Source organism: Chiloscyllium punctatum, chromosome 10, assembly GCF_047496795.1.
Source record: "Chiloscyllium punctatum isolate Juve2018m chromosome 10, sChiPun1.3, whole genome shotgun sequence".
NCBI lineage: Eukaryota > Metazoa > Chordata > Chondrichthyes > Orectolobiformes > Hemiscylliidae > Chiloscyllium > Chiloscyllium punctatum.
The window spans coordinates 47,987,374-48,002,972 of record NC_092748.1 but is presented as its reverse complement, the minus strand read 5'-3'; the positions used below and the strand labels follow the sequence as shown (position 1 = coordinate 48,002,972).

Here is a 15,599-nt window from a genome sequence, read left to right as displayed (position 1 = left end):
AAATTTGTTGTTAAATCAATCTGTTTCAGATGTATGGTCTGATATATCAATGGATATCAAGTGTTAGCTAACTTTAGGAACACTCCTAACTTACTTGCCCTTACTTTAAGAAAAAACTTTGAACTTACTCTTCCCAAATTTAGTCTTTGCCAGGATTACTCCTATCATGAGTTTTCCCAGTAAGATCAACTCTTAGCTTTAGCAGAACCTACTCAGTTCTGCTAAAGTAGAACTGAGTTTGATTGAGAGCTGAGAGAGTAACAGGCATTAGGGGTAGAGGGAGCCATGTTTTGAGAAATCATAGTCAGAAAGGAACATGTCCAGTGTCTGATTCTGGAGAAAATTTAGGATCTCTGAGGAGGTTTCAGAAAGGTCCAAGGAGAGATTTGGGGTGGGAGGAGATTTAAAATAGGTATGTGGTCTCCAAGACGCGCACAATAAGAAATGGAGGGATTTAGTTGTTAGGGCAGATCTGTTTCGGTCAAACTTTAGGGAATCTTCGCTTTAGCAGAACCTACTCAGTTCCTAGGAGTTGACCTTATTGGGAAAATTCATGTAATCCTGGCAAAGACCAAATCTGGGAAGACTAAGTTCAAAGTTTTTAAAAAACAATAAGGGCAACAATGTCAAAGTCTTCTGCACCGAATAGCAAAACAACTTCTGGTGTCTGAATAATAAAAGCAATATAAAATCATATGAATGTACACTATTTTGTTTCTATCTTTTTTGTTGAAGTTACAATTTGTAATAATTTCCTATTTCTTCCCACAGTAGGTATTCTGGTTGGTCCAGAAATGCAGAGTCACTTAGGTCATGGGCATTGGGGTAAGTTTCCATATTTTGGGTGAATGTGAGAAGCTGTAATGTAATCTTTGTAAAGAGTTAAAGCATTCAAACACTTAACTGTTTCACACTACATGGCGCATTTCTCTTGCCTTTGAGGCTTTAGCTAGGAAAACAGGCAGGTGAGTGGTTGGTCATTCACTGGACTCTTTCGGATCATTCGAGTGATTTAAGCATCAGTTGAAGAGGAAAGTTTTGACCTCTTTCCAGATCAAGGCCTCAAATGCTAGAGGTCATCCAGCTGCTTTTAGCTCATTCTGTGTGGTTAGTGGCTTGAAATTCACAAAGCAGCATGGCTTCTTGGACTTTCCATTCAGAACAAAGAGCAGTGCAGCATAGAAACAGGCCAATTGGCCCTCCAAGCCTGCAATGACATATTTTGTCCTTCCATATTAAAGCTGTCTTCTCGTACAGGATACATATCCCTCTGTTCCCTTCCTATTCATTTTTCCAGGTGCTTCTTGAATGCTGCTATTGTGTCTGTTCTGTGGCAGCACGTTCCAGGCACTTGCCACTGTTTGTGTGACAATCTTTCCTCACACAAGTCTTTTAAACTGCATTTCCTCCCTGCCAACCTATCTCTCCTAGTAATTGACCCCTCCACTCTGGGGAGGGATGGGGAAAGCCTCATATTTTCCACTCTTATCCATGCTGTTCAAAATCTTATAAACTTCTATCAGGTCACCCTTTAATCTCCTGCATTCCTGTGAAAACAAATCCAGTTAATCCAACCTTGATACCTAAAATTTCCATATTAGCAACATCCTGGACAACCTCTCCAAAGAATCCACATCCTTCTGGTAGTGTGGTGACCAGAACGGTATGCAATATTCCAGGTATGACATATAAAACGTTTTATAAAGCTGCAGCATAACTTGTCTACCCTTATACTCAATGCTCTTTCCAATGAAGGCAAGCATGCCATAAGCCTTACTACCTTATCTACCTGAGATGCAGCCTACACTGATCTGTGGACATGCATACCCAGATCCCTCTACATATCTATAGTCCGAAGAGTTCTGCCATTCACTGTATAATTTCCACCTGTATTTGTCCTTCCAAAATGTATCACATCACAGTTGGCAGAATTGAACTCCATCTGCCATTTTTCTACCCATGCCTCCAACTGATCTATATCCTGCTATATCCTCTGACAATCTTCACAATCCACCAATCTTTGTGTCATCCACAAACTTACTAATTAGACTTATGAATCAGAATCCTCCTTTCTAAAAGGTGTCCTTCCACCGCTATCCTCTGTCTCCTTTGATTAAGCCAGTTCGATATCCATCTTGCCAGCCCACTCCAGTACTATGTGACTTCGCCTTTTGTATTAGTCTGTCATGAGGGACTTTGTCAAAGGCTTTACTAAAATCCATGGAGACAATTTCAATCACTTTGCCTACATCAATCATCTTTGTCACCGCCACAAAAAAACTCAGTCAACTTAATGATGCATGACCTCTTCCTCAGCACAAACCATGTTGTTTATTGCAAATATGTCCATTTGCTTCTAAATGCTTTATAGGTCTTGTCCCTGAGAATCTTTTCCAATAATTTCTCTACCACTCAAAGTTTAGGAGAAGATTTGTAGCTCGGGTGCTCGGGACACCATCACACAAACTGGCCAAAGAACTACAGCAGAAACTGAAACACATGATCAGCGGATCCAGACAATCTATACAATCAACACAGGAATTCTTGGACATCATCAGAAATATACACATAGACAAGGAAGAAACTATGGTCTCATTCGATGTAACGGCACTGTTCACCTCTATTGACAAAACCCTAGCCAGAGAAATAATAGCCAACCTGCTGGACAGACATAACAGACAACAGGACGTTGAACCTATCAACAAAGACGGCATACTTAAACTACTGGACTTGTGCCTCACAACACACTTCACATTCAACAACCAGATATACGAACAAATCAATGGAACACCCATGGGCTCACCCATCTCTGGACTCATAGCAGAAGCAGTAATACAAAAGTTAGAACAAACAGTCTTACCGCAAATTCAACCCAAACTCTGGGTCAGATATGTTGATGACACCTTTGTAATAATTAAAAACACAGAAATAGAGAACACACACCAGATCATCAACGCCACACTCACAGGAATCCGATTCACTAGAGAGGAAGAAAAGGACAACCAACTCCCATTCCTAGACGTGATGGTACAAAGAACACCGAACGGAGAATTCACCACAAAGGTTTACAGGAAAGCCACACACACAGACCAAGTCCTAAACCATGAAAGCAACCACCCCAACACACACAAACGAAGTTGCATCAAGACACTATTCAAAACACTGCAGCACAACACACTGCAGCACACGGCCACAACACACTGCAGCACACCAGAACTGCAAAAAGAGGAAGAGGAACACCTATATAAGGTATTCGCCAAAAACTGATACCCTCGCAATTTCATCAACAGATGCCTAAGAGAAAGACAACGGAACGAGGACATGCCGCAACTCAAAGGACTAGCCACACTACCATACATCAGGAGCATTTCTGAACTGACAGCCAGACTACTGCGACCACTAGGACTAATCACAGCACAAAAACCAACAGCCACTCTCCCACAACAACTCACCAGAACGAAGGACCCGATACCCAACATGAGCAAAACCAATGTAGTGTACAAAATCCCATGCAAGGACTACACAAAACACTACATAGGACAAACAGGAAGGCAGCTAACGATCCGTATCCATGAACACCAACTAGCCACGAAATGACACGACCAGCTATCCTTAGTAGCCACACACGCAGAAGACAAGCAACATGAATTCGACTGGGACAACACTACCATTATAGGGCAAGCCAAACAGAACAGCCAGGGAATTCCTAGAGGCATGGCACTCATCCACAGACTCTATCAACAAACACATCGAGCTGGACCCAATATACCGGCCACTACAGTGGACAGCTGGAACTGACAACCGGAAGCGGCAGAGACAGGCCACTATAAATACCGGAGGAAACAGCACAGAAGCGCTTCACAGGAGGCTCCCAAGCACTGAAGATGTCACCTAGACAGGGGACAAAACGTTTGCAAGAAAAATTCCTTTCTCTACCACTGACACGATGCTCTCACAGGCCTGTAATTTCCTGGATTATCCCTGCTACAGTTCTTAAACAATAGGACAACATTGACTATTCTCCAGTCCTATGGGACCTCACCTATGGCCAAATAGGATACAAAGATATCTGTCAGTGCACCAGCCATTTGTTCTCTTGCTTCCCTCAATATTCAGGGATAGATCCCTTCAGGACCTGGGGACTTATCTACCTTAATACTTTTTAAGACTCACAACACCTCTTCCTTTTTAATAGCAACTTGGCTTAGAAATTCAACACTGCCTTCCCTGAGATCATCCTTCACCGATTCCTTCTCTTTGTTGAATACCAACTCAAATTATTCATTTAGGATCTCGCCTACCTCTTCTGGCTCCACACGTAGGTTCCCTCCTTTGTCCTTAAGTGGACTATCCCTTTCCCTGGTTACCCTCTTGCCTTTTTATATATGTATAAAAAAACCTTGGGATTCTTCTTAATTCTATTTGCTAATGACTTTTCATGACCCCTTTTAATTCCTTATTTAAGTTCCTTTCTGCTTTCCTTGTATACTTCAAGAGTTTCATCAGTTCCCATCCTCCCAGACCTCACATATACTTCCTTTATCTTCTTGACCAAGGTCATAACATCCTTGGTCATCCAACGTGCACAAAACTTGCCGTACCTATCCTTCATTCTCGCAAGAATGCGCCGCTCTTGCAATTGCCACTTGGGATACACCCATATGTCCAATGTGGATGTACCCTCAAACAGGCGCCTCCTCTCAGAATTCTCCAATCCCTGTCTAATATTGTTGTAGTTCACCTTTGCCTGGGGACTGCTGTTATCCTTATCCCTGAGTATCTTAAAATTTATGGAATTACGGTCACTACTCCAGAAATGCTCCCCCACTGAAACTTTACTCATCTGGCTGGGCTCATTCCCCAAAACCAGGTCCAGTTTCACTCCTTCCCTGGTTGGATTCTTTACACAAGCAGCTGCTTTTTGATGCCTCTGTTGGCACCAACTGTACCAGTGAGATATTTCTTGCTTCTGTTTCCACCATTACAGATTTTATGTTTAAACATTGAAGAGTAATCTGGTAAAAGACAGTAAAACAGTCCAGTTTCACCCACGTTAAACATGTCACTTGGTGCACGCTCCTTTTGGGCGAGACTAATTTGCAGCCTTCACCACGTTTTCCCATGATTTCACAATCAGCATGGCGTCATTGCACCTCTGGTTGGCACAATCATTTGACATGAGCATAATTTCAGCTAATCCAGAGTTACCAGTTTGGAGCTATAATAGGATTTGCTATTCTGCTGGTGGGAATGGCTGACAACTTTGCCATAGCCAGAGTTGCAGTTATCTGAATTTGAATTTCACTGTTTGAAATGTTTGCATTTTCTTGAGTTTTAAAAGGTTGAGATGATCCAATCAAAATCTTTAAAAGATTTATATTCGAGAGAGAAGGGTGTGGAGAAACTGTGTCCTTTGGGGATTCTGGTAGAAGAAGCACAACTTTAGGACATAGAACATAGAAAAGTACAGCACAGAACAGGCCCTCTGGCCCACGATATTGTGCTGAGGTTTAATCTTAACGTAAAATATAGTAACTTAACCTATGCACCCATCAACTCACTGCTATTCATGTGCATGCCCAGCAGTCGCTTAAATGTCCCCAATGACACTGCCTCCACCTCCATAGCTGGCAACGCATTCCATATAGTCACAACTCTCTACATAAAGAACCTACCTCTGACATTTCCTTTATACCTTCCTCCTAAAATCTTCAAACGAAGACTCCTTGTACCAGTCAATCCTGCCCTGGGGAAATGTCTCTGGCTATTGACTCTATCTATACCAGTCATTATTGTGTATACCTTGATCAGGTCTCTCTTCCTCCTTCTTTCCAGAGAGAAATTGAACATTTGGGAGTGAACTAAGGAAGCACTTTGTTCTCTCAAAGTGTAATTAATCTGGAACTTTACTGCAAAAATCTATGAATGTTGAGGGTCAATTAAGATTGGAGGCTGGGATCAATTGTTTTTTTTTGTTATGAGGTTGTTAAGGGTATCCATCAAAGGTAGAAGAACAGAATTAAAGTACAGATCAACTGTGATCTGATCAAATGGAAGAACAAGCACAAGGGCCTGAATGGAGTGGCTCACTGATTTCTCATGAAATTGAGTGCCATTCCTTTGTTTAACTCTTACAATATTTTAATTGACCAACATCTTTAACTTCTTTTTGTTTGCTCAGATTTCTTCCGCAAACCTCTGTAGAATTAACACCGGAAGATTTTACACGACAAGTATTAAAAGGAAAGGACCATTGGGTAATTGATTTCTATGCACCATGGTGTGGCCCTTGCCAGAACTTTGCTCCTGAGTTTGAGCTTCTTGCTAAGGTAAGAATCACATAATAGACATTTACAAAAGTTTGTCAAAAGTATTTAACTCTAGGGAAATAAGCACTATTAATACTGGTGAAGCTTTTGGTCTTTCTACGCTATCCTTTTTAATGAAATTAGGCAGTTGTCCAAAAAACTGATGCACAGACAACAGACACTTTATACTTGACAGGAGGTATTTATTAGTTTTCTGAATATATTGAATTATTTTAAAGTTATTAAATGAAATTAAACTGTTTACAAATTCACATCACATCCATTTTGAAAGTGACTCACTGTACAAATGAAAGACATTTTTAAAATGCATTTTTTAGCAGGAACACAGAACCATCAAAAATAGGAGTGCACACAGCCTGTTTGACAACTGAAAATTGTATTGCGTTGTGTATTTAGCCTGAATTTACAGTTAGATAAAAGGGAGGTGATGGCCGAGTGACATTATCGATGGATTGTTAATCCAGAAACCTCAATGTCCTGGGGCCATTGGGTTTGAATCCTGCCACATCATGGTGGAATTTGAATTCAATTTTTTAAAAGATCTGAAATTAACTCTAATGATGACCATGAATTCATTGTCAATTGACTGAAAAATCTATCTGGTCCTCTAATGTCCTGAGGGAAGGAAACTACCTTCATTACCTGATCTAATATACATATGACTCCAGACCCACAGTAATGTGGTTGGCTCTTGATTGCCCTCTTGGCAATTAGGGATAGGAAACCAATGCAGACCTAGCCAGTGATACCCCCAATGCATGAATAAAAGAAAATTAAATTTATAGCCACCTTGTTTTTCATTAATTGCAACAAATGTTGCAAACAGCTGCATTATAGATCACAGATCAGAATTTTTAATTCTGCCATTAGAAATGAGAGCTGATTTCAGTTCCACAACTAACAGGAAGTTGCTTCTTCAAGCATTTATTGCAGAATATGTCATTTTAGTCCAAACGTGTAAACTAAAGTTATTGTCCTCAAAGTATGCAAAGTTACTAAAAGAATTATAAAAGCAATTTAATAACGTTTTATTCATGCACTTAATTCTTGCAGTTCACCTCAATAATGTAGGTAAAGGATGAAACAAATGCATTACAAATTTTGCATTTTAAATGGAATTTTAAAAGAAAATAAGTGTTGTTCTGTCGTGGTGCTTCTTCTAATTAGGTAGTACATGCATCATTAATTTCTTTACTGGATTCTGTGCATTTTTCGTCAATTAATTTCATGCCTCTTGTCCAGAAAACGTAAACAGTACAAAAATATAAATTAGTGACCAGGGCAATGTTGGTTGCTGCTGAATATTAATCTCTGTCTTCTAAAATTATAATTATCCAACTTTCATTACCAGTGAGAGTCTTACAGTTGGTGTGATTCTTTTTATATACATATGCTCTTGTATTTATATAATTGATAGTATAAAGATATATAGAAGCAGAATTAAGCCATTGAGTCTCTTGAGTCTGCTCCACCATTTGATTATGGCTAATGTATTTCTCAAGCCCATACTCCTGACTTCTCCTGATCACATTTGATTCCCTTATTATCAAGAACTTATCTATCTCTGTCTTAAATATAGTCAGTGACTTGGCCTCCACACCCTTCTAGTGGCAATGAGTTCCACAAAGTCACTACCCACTGGCTGAAGAAATTCCTCCTCATCTCAGTTCTGAAGGGTTATGCCTTCATTCTCAAGCTGGACCCTTGTGACTTAGCCCCATGTATTAGTGGAAACATCTTTTCCACATCCTCTGAGTTAGGTAATTTTTAATGAGATCCTCCCTCGTCCTTCTAAACTCCATCGAATACAGATCCAGAGTGCTCAACCGCTCCTAACATGACAAGCCCTTCATCCCTGGGATCATTCTTGTAAGCTTACACTGGACATCTCCAATGCCAGCATAGCCATTCTTCGATAGGGGCCTAAAACTGCTCACAATATTTCAAATGCAGTCAGACCAAAGCCTCATACTACTAAGGCTGTATATCCCTACTCTTGTGTTCTCACCCTCTTGAAATGAATGCTAACATAGCATTTATCTTTCTTTTTTTTTAATAAATATTTTTATTGAAAAGCTTTTTTAAAATAGTTTTTTAAAAAAACCATCAAAACAAAAAAAAAGTACAAAGAACAAGGCCATAACATAATGCCAACTGTCAATTTAATCTAACTCCCAAGTTCCCTTTTTACTTCAGATTTCCAAAGTCTTTCCCCATTTTAAAAATAGTCAACACCTGTATTGTTCCTACCAAAGTGTATAACCCCTCTCACTTCCTGACATTGTATTCCATCTGCCATTTCCCGCCCACTGTCCAAGTCTTCCTGCAGCCTCCCTGCTTCCTCAACACTACCTGATCGTTCATCTGTTTTTGGTATCTGCAAACTAAGCAACAATGTCTTCAGTTCCTTTGTCCAGATCATTAATGTGTTACGTGGGTTGTGGTGATTCCAACATGGACCCCTGCGGAACTCTATTAGTCACTGGCTACTATCCCAAAAAAGACTTCCTTTATCCCCACATTCTGCCTTCTGCCAGTCAGCCAATCCTGGAATATCAAATGACCTTATTAGTTCTTGATGTGTTTTGAAAATTTTCTACTGGTCTTTTAATTGGTAACTGTAAATATTTCTCCTATTAACCTTCAATCTGAAAGTAATCTATATTGGGAAGTCAAATTAGCAGCTATTACCAACCAAAGTACTTGCAGTATCCCTGTTTTGATACTGAGCCCCTGATCTTGGGCTTCAGTTTTTCTTGTTTTAAAACAACACTTACAAATTGTGAGCCAAAAAAACTACTTCTTTGCCTTCTGTACTGAATTCCCACGCAGCTCCAAATTTCCCAAACTGTATTACTCACTCAGGCTGTCTCATTCCGGATGGGATCTCTCCTTCCTGACTGCGCAGTTTACTGATGTTTTAAATTATCTGTTAATACATCTTCGTATATTGAATGCCTGTGATACTTTGACAATACAACACGAAGGTACAAGTAAGTGTTTTTGAGGATATATAGAGTGCCAGGTTTCATTTGAAATTTGTGCAAAACTTTTGCTTTTGTCTCATGCCTAATTACAAAGCCAGCTTTGTTACTATCAGGGTAAAGACCTTTGGTGACAAAGTAACTTTGTTTCCTTTGCCATGAAAGCTGCTTTTTCTGCTGAAATTTCCAGCTTTTTATGTTCATATTTCATTTCTAGTATGTGTATTATTTGCACATTCAATACATTTGTCAACTTTTTTTTTAAAAACAGTCAATTGAAGGTGAAATTAAAGCAGGGAAGGTGGACTGTCAGAGTAACCCGCACACTTGTCAAACAGCTGGTATCAGAGCTTACCCTACAGTTAAATTCTATCCATTCCAAGGAGAAAAGAAGGTAAACAATTGTGCTATGTCTTTGTTGGAACCAGCCATCACACATTGCACACTGATAGATAGACGTTACTCTGTATCCTCTGTTCAAAACTTATTTTGCACTGTATCAGTTTGCACTTCCAGCAGGATAACTGGGTGAGAGAACAACTAGACTGGGATTAACCATTTATCATTTAATGGCACTTGATCCATCACTTTGAACATTCACCCTCCACATGGCTAGCATGCAGAGGGAGCAATATGCACCATATGAAGGTTCTATGCAGCAACGCATTAAGCTTCCTTCAACAACATTTTCCAAACCCTTGGCCCCATCACTTTGAACAAAGGAAGTTAGTATTCATGTGGAAACATTGCTTGCTTCCAAGTCACATGCTGGACTATAACATTATTCCTTCACTGTCACTGGGTCGAAATCCTTCAGCAGGAAACCTACCTACACCAGACTGCAACGGTTCAAAATGATGACCACCCACCACCACCACAAGAACATTCAGGGATGAAAAATAAATTCTGGCCTTGTCAGTGACACTTGCATTCCAAGAATTTTTTTTTAAAAACCTTTAACTTTCTGTGAAAGTTTGAGTAAATTGTTTAAAAAGTTCTAAAAAATTAATGGGGAGGGTGAGAGTAACATACCTTGCATGCAAAACAAACAGCATAAATTTGCCAGCAAGTTCTGAAAATTCGCAACTGACACCTTATTCCTGAATCCAGTGGGCTGTTAATTGTTTTGCATATCTGTTATTACTGTGTAAGTTATTTTTCTAACAACCAGCTCATTAATCGGAAAATAGTTTGTATTTTTTCTTTATTTCTCAATACCTGCGCTTGTCAACATTCCCAGCTAGATGAATCAGTAAGTATGAGATTGACCTTTTTTTTTCCCTACTGCCTTTCACTTCCAAGAGCATTATACACCAAATAAATAAATAACTTTTTAAGGGGAGTCTACCAGTGCTTTGAAAGAGTCAGATAGACAGCATCTGGTTCTAATTGTTTTTTTAATAACATAATTCCCATCCTGTTCATCCATGTAGGCAAATACATAGCATCCGTGAGTGCTTCATCTTCGTGGCTCAGTGACCATGAGCATTTGCATGATAGTGAATCATGCATTTTCCTCTTCTGTCCTTGCATGTTTGCAACCATTGCAACATCATATGCTCAACTCTTATTTTTCTCTAGTATTTATTGTTTGATTTTGCAAACTATTTGATGTTTTTGACTTTCAGAAAAATGCTGCAGGAGAATATATAAACAGTAGAGAAGCAAAAACAATATCCCAGTTGCTGAGGAAGCGATTGGAGGAGCTTCAACCAAAGTTAAAAGATGCATTTTCAGCTAAAAAGGTAGCTAACGTATTGTTTGCATTTCTTCTAAAAAGTTCAGATCAATTTGTAACCACCGAACAACATAGAATTCTTTGTTTTATTAGTGAAAAACTTCATGAATTTACAAGAATTTCCCTCCGTTACCTTTAAGTAATATAACCCATGCCAAATTGTGGTGCAGTAAAAGCTGTCTTTGATCACTTATCCACATTCATATTTGCAATAGAAGCCAATTTTAATTGAATCCCTGTTATATATAGAAGACTAAGATGTGCAGGCAACTGCAGCTTGTTCCAAACACGTGCAAATGTACATCAGAAGATCAGAGTGGGGATGTTCGCAATCCATGTTCAAATGTAACAGGATTTGGACAATATCCAGGATTGGATTGACAAGTGTCAAGTAACATTCGCACCACACAAATTGCCAGGCAATGACCATCTCAATAAGAAATAATGTAACCTCCAACCCTTGACATTCACTGAATCCCTCGTTACCAACATCCTTGGGTTACCATTGACTAGAAACTCAACTGGACTCGCCACATAAACACACTGGCTACAAGAACTGGTCAGAGGCTAGGAATATTGTGGTAAGTAACTTGGCTTCTGATTCCCCAAGCCTGTCCACCATCTGCAAGGCATAAGTCAGCAATATGGTGGAAGATGCCCCACTTGCATGGATGGGTGAGCTCCAACAACACTCAAGAAGCTTGACATCATTCAAGACAAAGCAGTACGCTTGATGGGCACCACATCCACAAATATCCATTCCCTCTGCCATCAATGCTCAGTAACAGCAGTGTGTACTATTGACAAGATGCACTGCAGAAATTTACCAAAGATTCTTAGACAACATCTTCCAAAGCCTCAACCTCTTCCATTCAGAAGGTCAAGGACAGCTTATGCGTGCGAACACCACTACTTGCAAGTTCCCCTCCAAGTCACACACCATCCTGACTTGGAAATACATCGCTGTTCTTTTACTGTCACTGGGTCAAAATCCTGGAATTTCCTCCTAACGGCATTGTGGGTCAACCCACAGCACATGGACTGTGGCAGTTCAGAAGACAGCTTACCACCACTTTCTCAAGAGCAACTAGTAACAGACAATAAAAATGCTGTCCAGCCAGCGACACCCATATCTCTCAAATGAATTTTATTTTAAAAATGTGTGTACTTATGGTACATGACAGAAATTGTGTTTACCCAAGAAAATGTGGAATACATTTAAGGAATTTAAATCACTGATTTATTCCGACAAGCCATGTGATATCTAAACTTCCACAATTATTTTCCAATCTATTTTATCTCCTAAGACAGGTGAAAAACCAAAAGTAAGGGAAGAGTTTCAAGATCAAGATTTTGAAATTTCATCTTGCCCAATGAAATGACTTGAATTGTTCAAGCCAGGATTTTTATGTTTGGTCATCCAGCATGTATAATGGAGTGATTGAGCAGTTTAGGGCTATTGTTGCTAGAGTTTGAATGAAAAGAGAACTAATAAAGGATGTAAAATGCTAAAGGGGATTGATAAAGTAGACTTAGAGTGAATGTTTCCCCTTGTGGAGCAATCTAGAACAAGAGGTTGTAGTTTTAGGCTAAGCGGTGGCAGATTTAAAACAAAATGGGGAGAAATTACACTTCTCAAAGGGATGTGAATCTGTGGAATTCTGACCCTTGAGATACTAGGACTGTGAATACATTTAATGAGTTAAGGGGAGCAGAAAAGAAAGTGAGTTTGAGGCAGACATGAGATCAGGCATGATCGTATTAAATGGCAGAGCAGGCTTGGTGGGCTGAATTGTCTACTCCTGCTCCCAGTTCTTATGTTCTTACATGATGTAAAAATCAAATTGAACTGTAAGCATGCATTGTGGAAAAGTGCTGCATTCCCGCTGCTACCTATTGTTTGCTTCAAGTTATAAATGTTCAAATAAATTCTTGAAACATAAGATTAATTATCCCATTTAATACTATTTCCTGCATTTCTCTAATTACTACCTCCTTTTCCCCTCAAGAAGACAATGATTTATGAAGGGTTTCAATCCCTTTTGCTTTAGAACCCCAGTATCTTGCTCATATTTGAACTCCGTTTTGCTCTTGAAAGCATTCAAACATCTGGAAGAATTAAATCAGAATTGAAAGGGCAGTTTTGAAAGTGTTGAAAATTTATGATCCTGCACTGAATAAAAAACAACAAAATCATATATAGGGATATATATAAATATATGTATTCCAGCATGGGTAATCTAAGAATGACAACCACTGAAGTTTCATAATCTCTGCTCCTTGCCAAGGATATACTTGGCAAGGAGCATCATTACATCCTTGGGTGAGAATAATTCATTTGATACAGACAGTGAATAAACCCTTGCATTTGTATAGCACCTTTTAATGTTTTTTTTAATAAAAAGCTTAAAAACTTTCTTTTTAAGTGTTGCACAGCTCATTGTCACTGATTTGTCAAGGGAACATTGTCTGATTTGTCAATAGACCATATTATGAATAATTATTTCCATTTAAGAGCACCAGAGATGAAGTCTCGATGTCTTGATGTAAAGGAGGTGGTTACACTTCTATTCCAGGAGTACCTACTTTGATAATTGGTTATCTCTGTACTTAAATTACTGTAAGTTTCCAATTTTCAAGAAGTAAAAGCCACTGAAAATTAAACGTTTAACTTCTGATTGAGAATAATTCACTGTTTTCAACCGATAATAAAAGTATCTGTTTACATTGCAAAATTCACATTGTGTTGGTGCAACAGGAATTTAATCTCTTATCTGCTGAATGGAGCAATGTTGCTGAAAAGTTTATGACCAGACAAGAGCTCTATTCCACTTACAAATTCATGTCAATTGCTTTTACAAATTATTTACTCTCCATTATTGTGAAAAATTGGCAAGGCCACTCCTATTGGCCATGCCTGGTTATCTTGAGAAAGTAATGGTGGCGCCTTCTCAAATTGCTGTAGGCTTTGTGGCAATTGTGCTCCTGCATTGCTGTAATGAATTCCAGATGTTTATTCTAGCACTATAAATGTGTCGCTTGCAAGTGATTAAATTTGTTATACTGCCGTTCCAATAATAGCTGTTTTGATTTGTCCCTTTTTTATTCTTTTGGATTCCAAGATTGATAAATCACCAATGTAGTCATTCTGATTTAATTCTTCCAGATTTTTGAATGCTATCAAGAGTAAAACTGAGTTCAAAATGACTATGATTCTGAATTGTCCATTTTCTAAAATTTAAATATTAATTTTGGTACTTTTTTCAGCTCAGCTGCTACTAGTTCTGAGTGAAAACCTGTTTCATTGTATTTGTCAATTTCTGAAGCTGATTGGCTCTCTTTAGTTTAGAATGCAAGAAACCTTTCAGCTTCAATTTTAAGGTAAAGTTAGTAAATGTTAACTATGTTAAAGAATAAGCACTCCATTTGTTGATTGCGTTTGATGTATATATTCTTTTTTGTTTTTAGGTAATGTTTTCCTTGCATTTTATAATTCTGCTTTCCCATTTCAGGATGAATTATAAAATTGTGACCTCTGTAGATTGATCCTCAATGTCAGCTGGAAATCTGCAGCAACAGAAATCTGAAATATACAAAGCAAATAAGATTTTAACATAACATTTAATTTGATTGTGGAGTATGAGATAAAACTCATTCTGTGGACAAAGTTATTCACCTGTTTTAAAACAAGATGAACAACTGTAAAATGATGCACCTAAGCAAGTTCGTTGTTGGCAAACTGATCAAAGTTCCTTCCTCACTACATATTTTGGCACATTTTATCATGTTGAAATTTTATATAGTAATATTTTTGACATCCCTTGTCCAACTATCCCAAAATATTTCTAAAACTTTGTTTTGAACATATTTCCACTCCCAGAAGCATCACTCCATTCATTTTAACATGATAGATGAATTGAGAAATTGAAACTTGTCACTACCAGCCATCTCTGCTGTAATATGTTTTGCTATCTGTAGCAAGTTGAAGAGATCACTGGTATTATTATGCACTGATGATAATATATTATTTGGAAAGGATTGTTTTGACAGTAACAGATATTTGATTTTTTTGTGTGTAGAATGTTTGAATAAAATAGTTGGGAGTAATGCACATGATTTTGCTGAAACTGGTGAACCCAATTAAATTTGTATTCATTTTCCACATTTGTTGGTTTTGTTGGATTGTATTCCATATATAGTTTCCTTATTTAATGTTTGTGGAATTATTTTGTTTTAAAAACTGAGCAAAGTTAGTGAACATTCCTCTATAAATTGAGCAACCAATGCATTTGTAGCTGTGGCTACTTTCAATAAATTCTAGGATTTTAGTTGAAATCTATTGCTTGGACATCATATATTCTATTTAATATGACCCAGTGTTTAAAATTCAGGCAGTTCATTATGTTTTATAATATGAATTTTAATTGTAAAATATTTCAGCAATTAAACTTCTGACATGGTTTTAAGATCTGTGTAATGAAAGAGGATAATTATTAGTCAATTGAACTCTCTTGCTGTGTAGGAAAATCTCCGAGCAATGAAGTGCTT

At 38.2% G+C, this 15,599-nt stretch overlaps 1 protein-coding gene across 2 annotated transcripts in view; it reads left to right on the top strand.

The window, feature by feature from the left end:
* Window positions 1–15,386, top strand: part of dnajc10 (DnaJ (Hsp40) homolog, subfamily C, member 10) — a 72,566-nt gene extending 57,180 nt beyond the window's left edge. For both annotated transcript variants that reach the window (XM_072579061.1, XM_072579062.1), the window contains exons 20-24: window positions 772–825; window positions 6,182–6,329; window positions 9,585–9,707; window positions 10,942–11,058; window positions 14,564–15,386. In XM_072579061.1, coding sequence (XP_072435162.1) covers window positions 772–825; window positions 6,182–6,329; window positions 9,585–9,707; window positions 10,942–11,058; window positions 14,564–14,575 — 454 coding nt within the window. In that variant the 3' untranslated portion in view covers window positions 14,576–15,386. The remainder of the gene's footprint in view (window positions 1–771; window positions 826–6,181; window positions 6,330–9,584; window positions 9,708–10,941; window positions 11,059–14,563) is intronic.
* The last annotated feature ends 213 nt before the right edge of the window (window positions 15,387–15,599 follow it).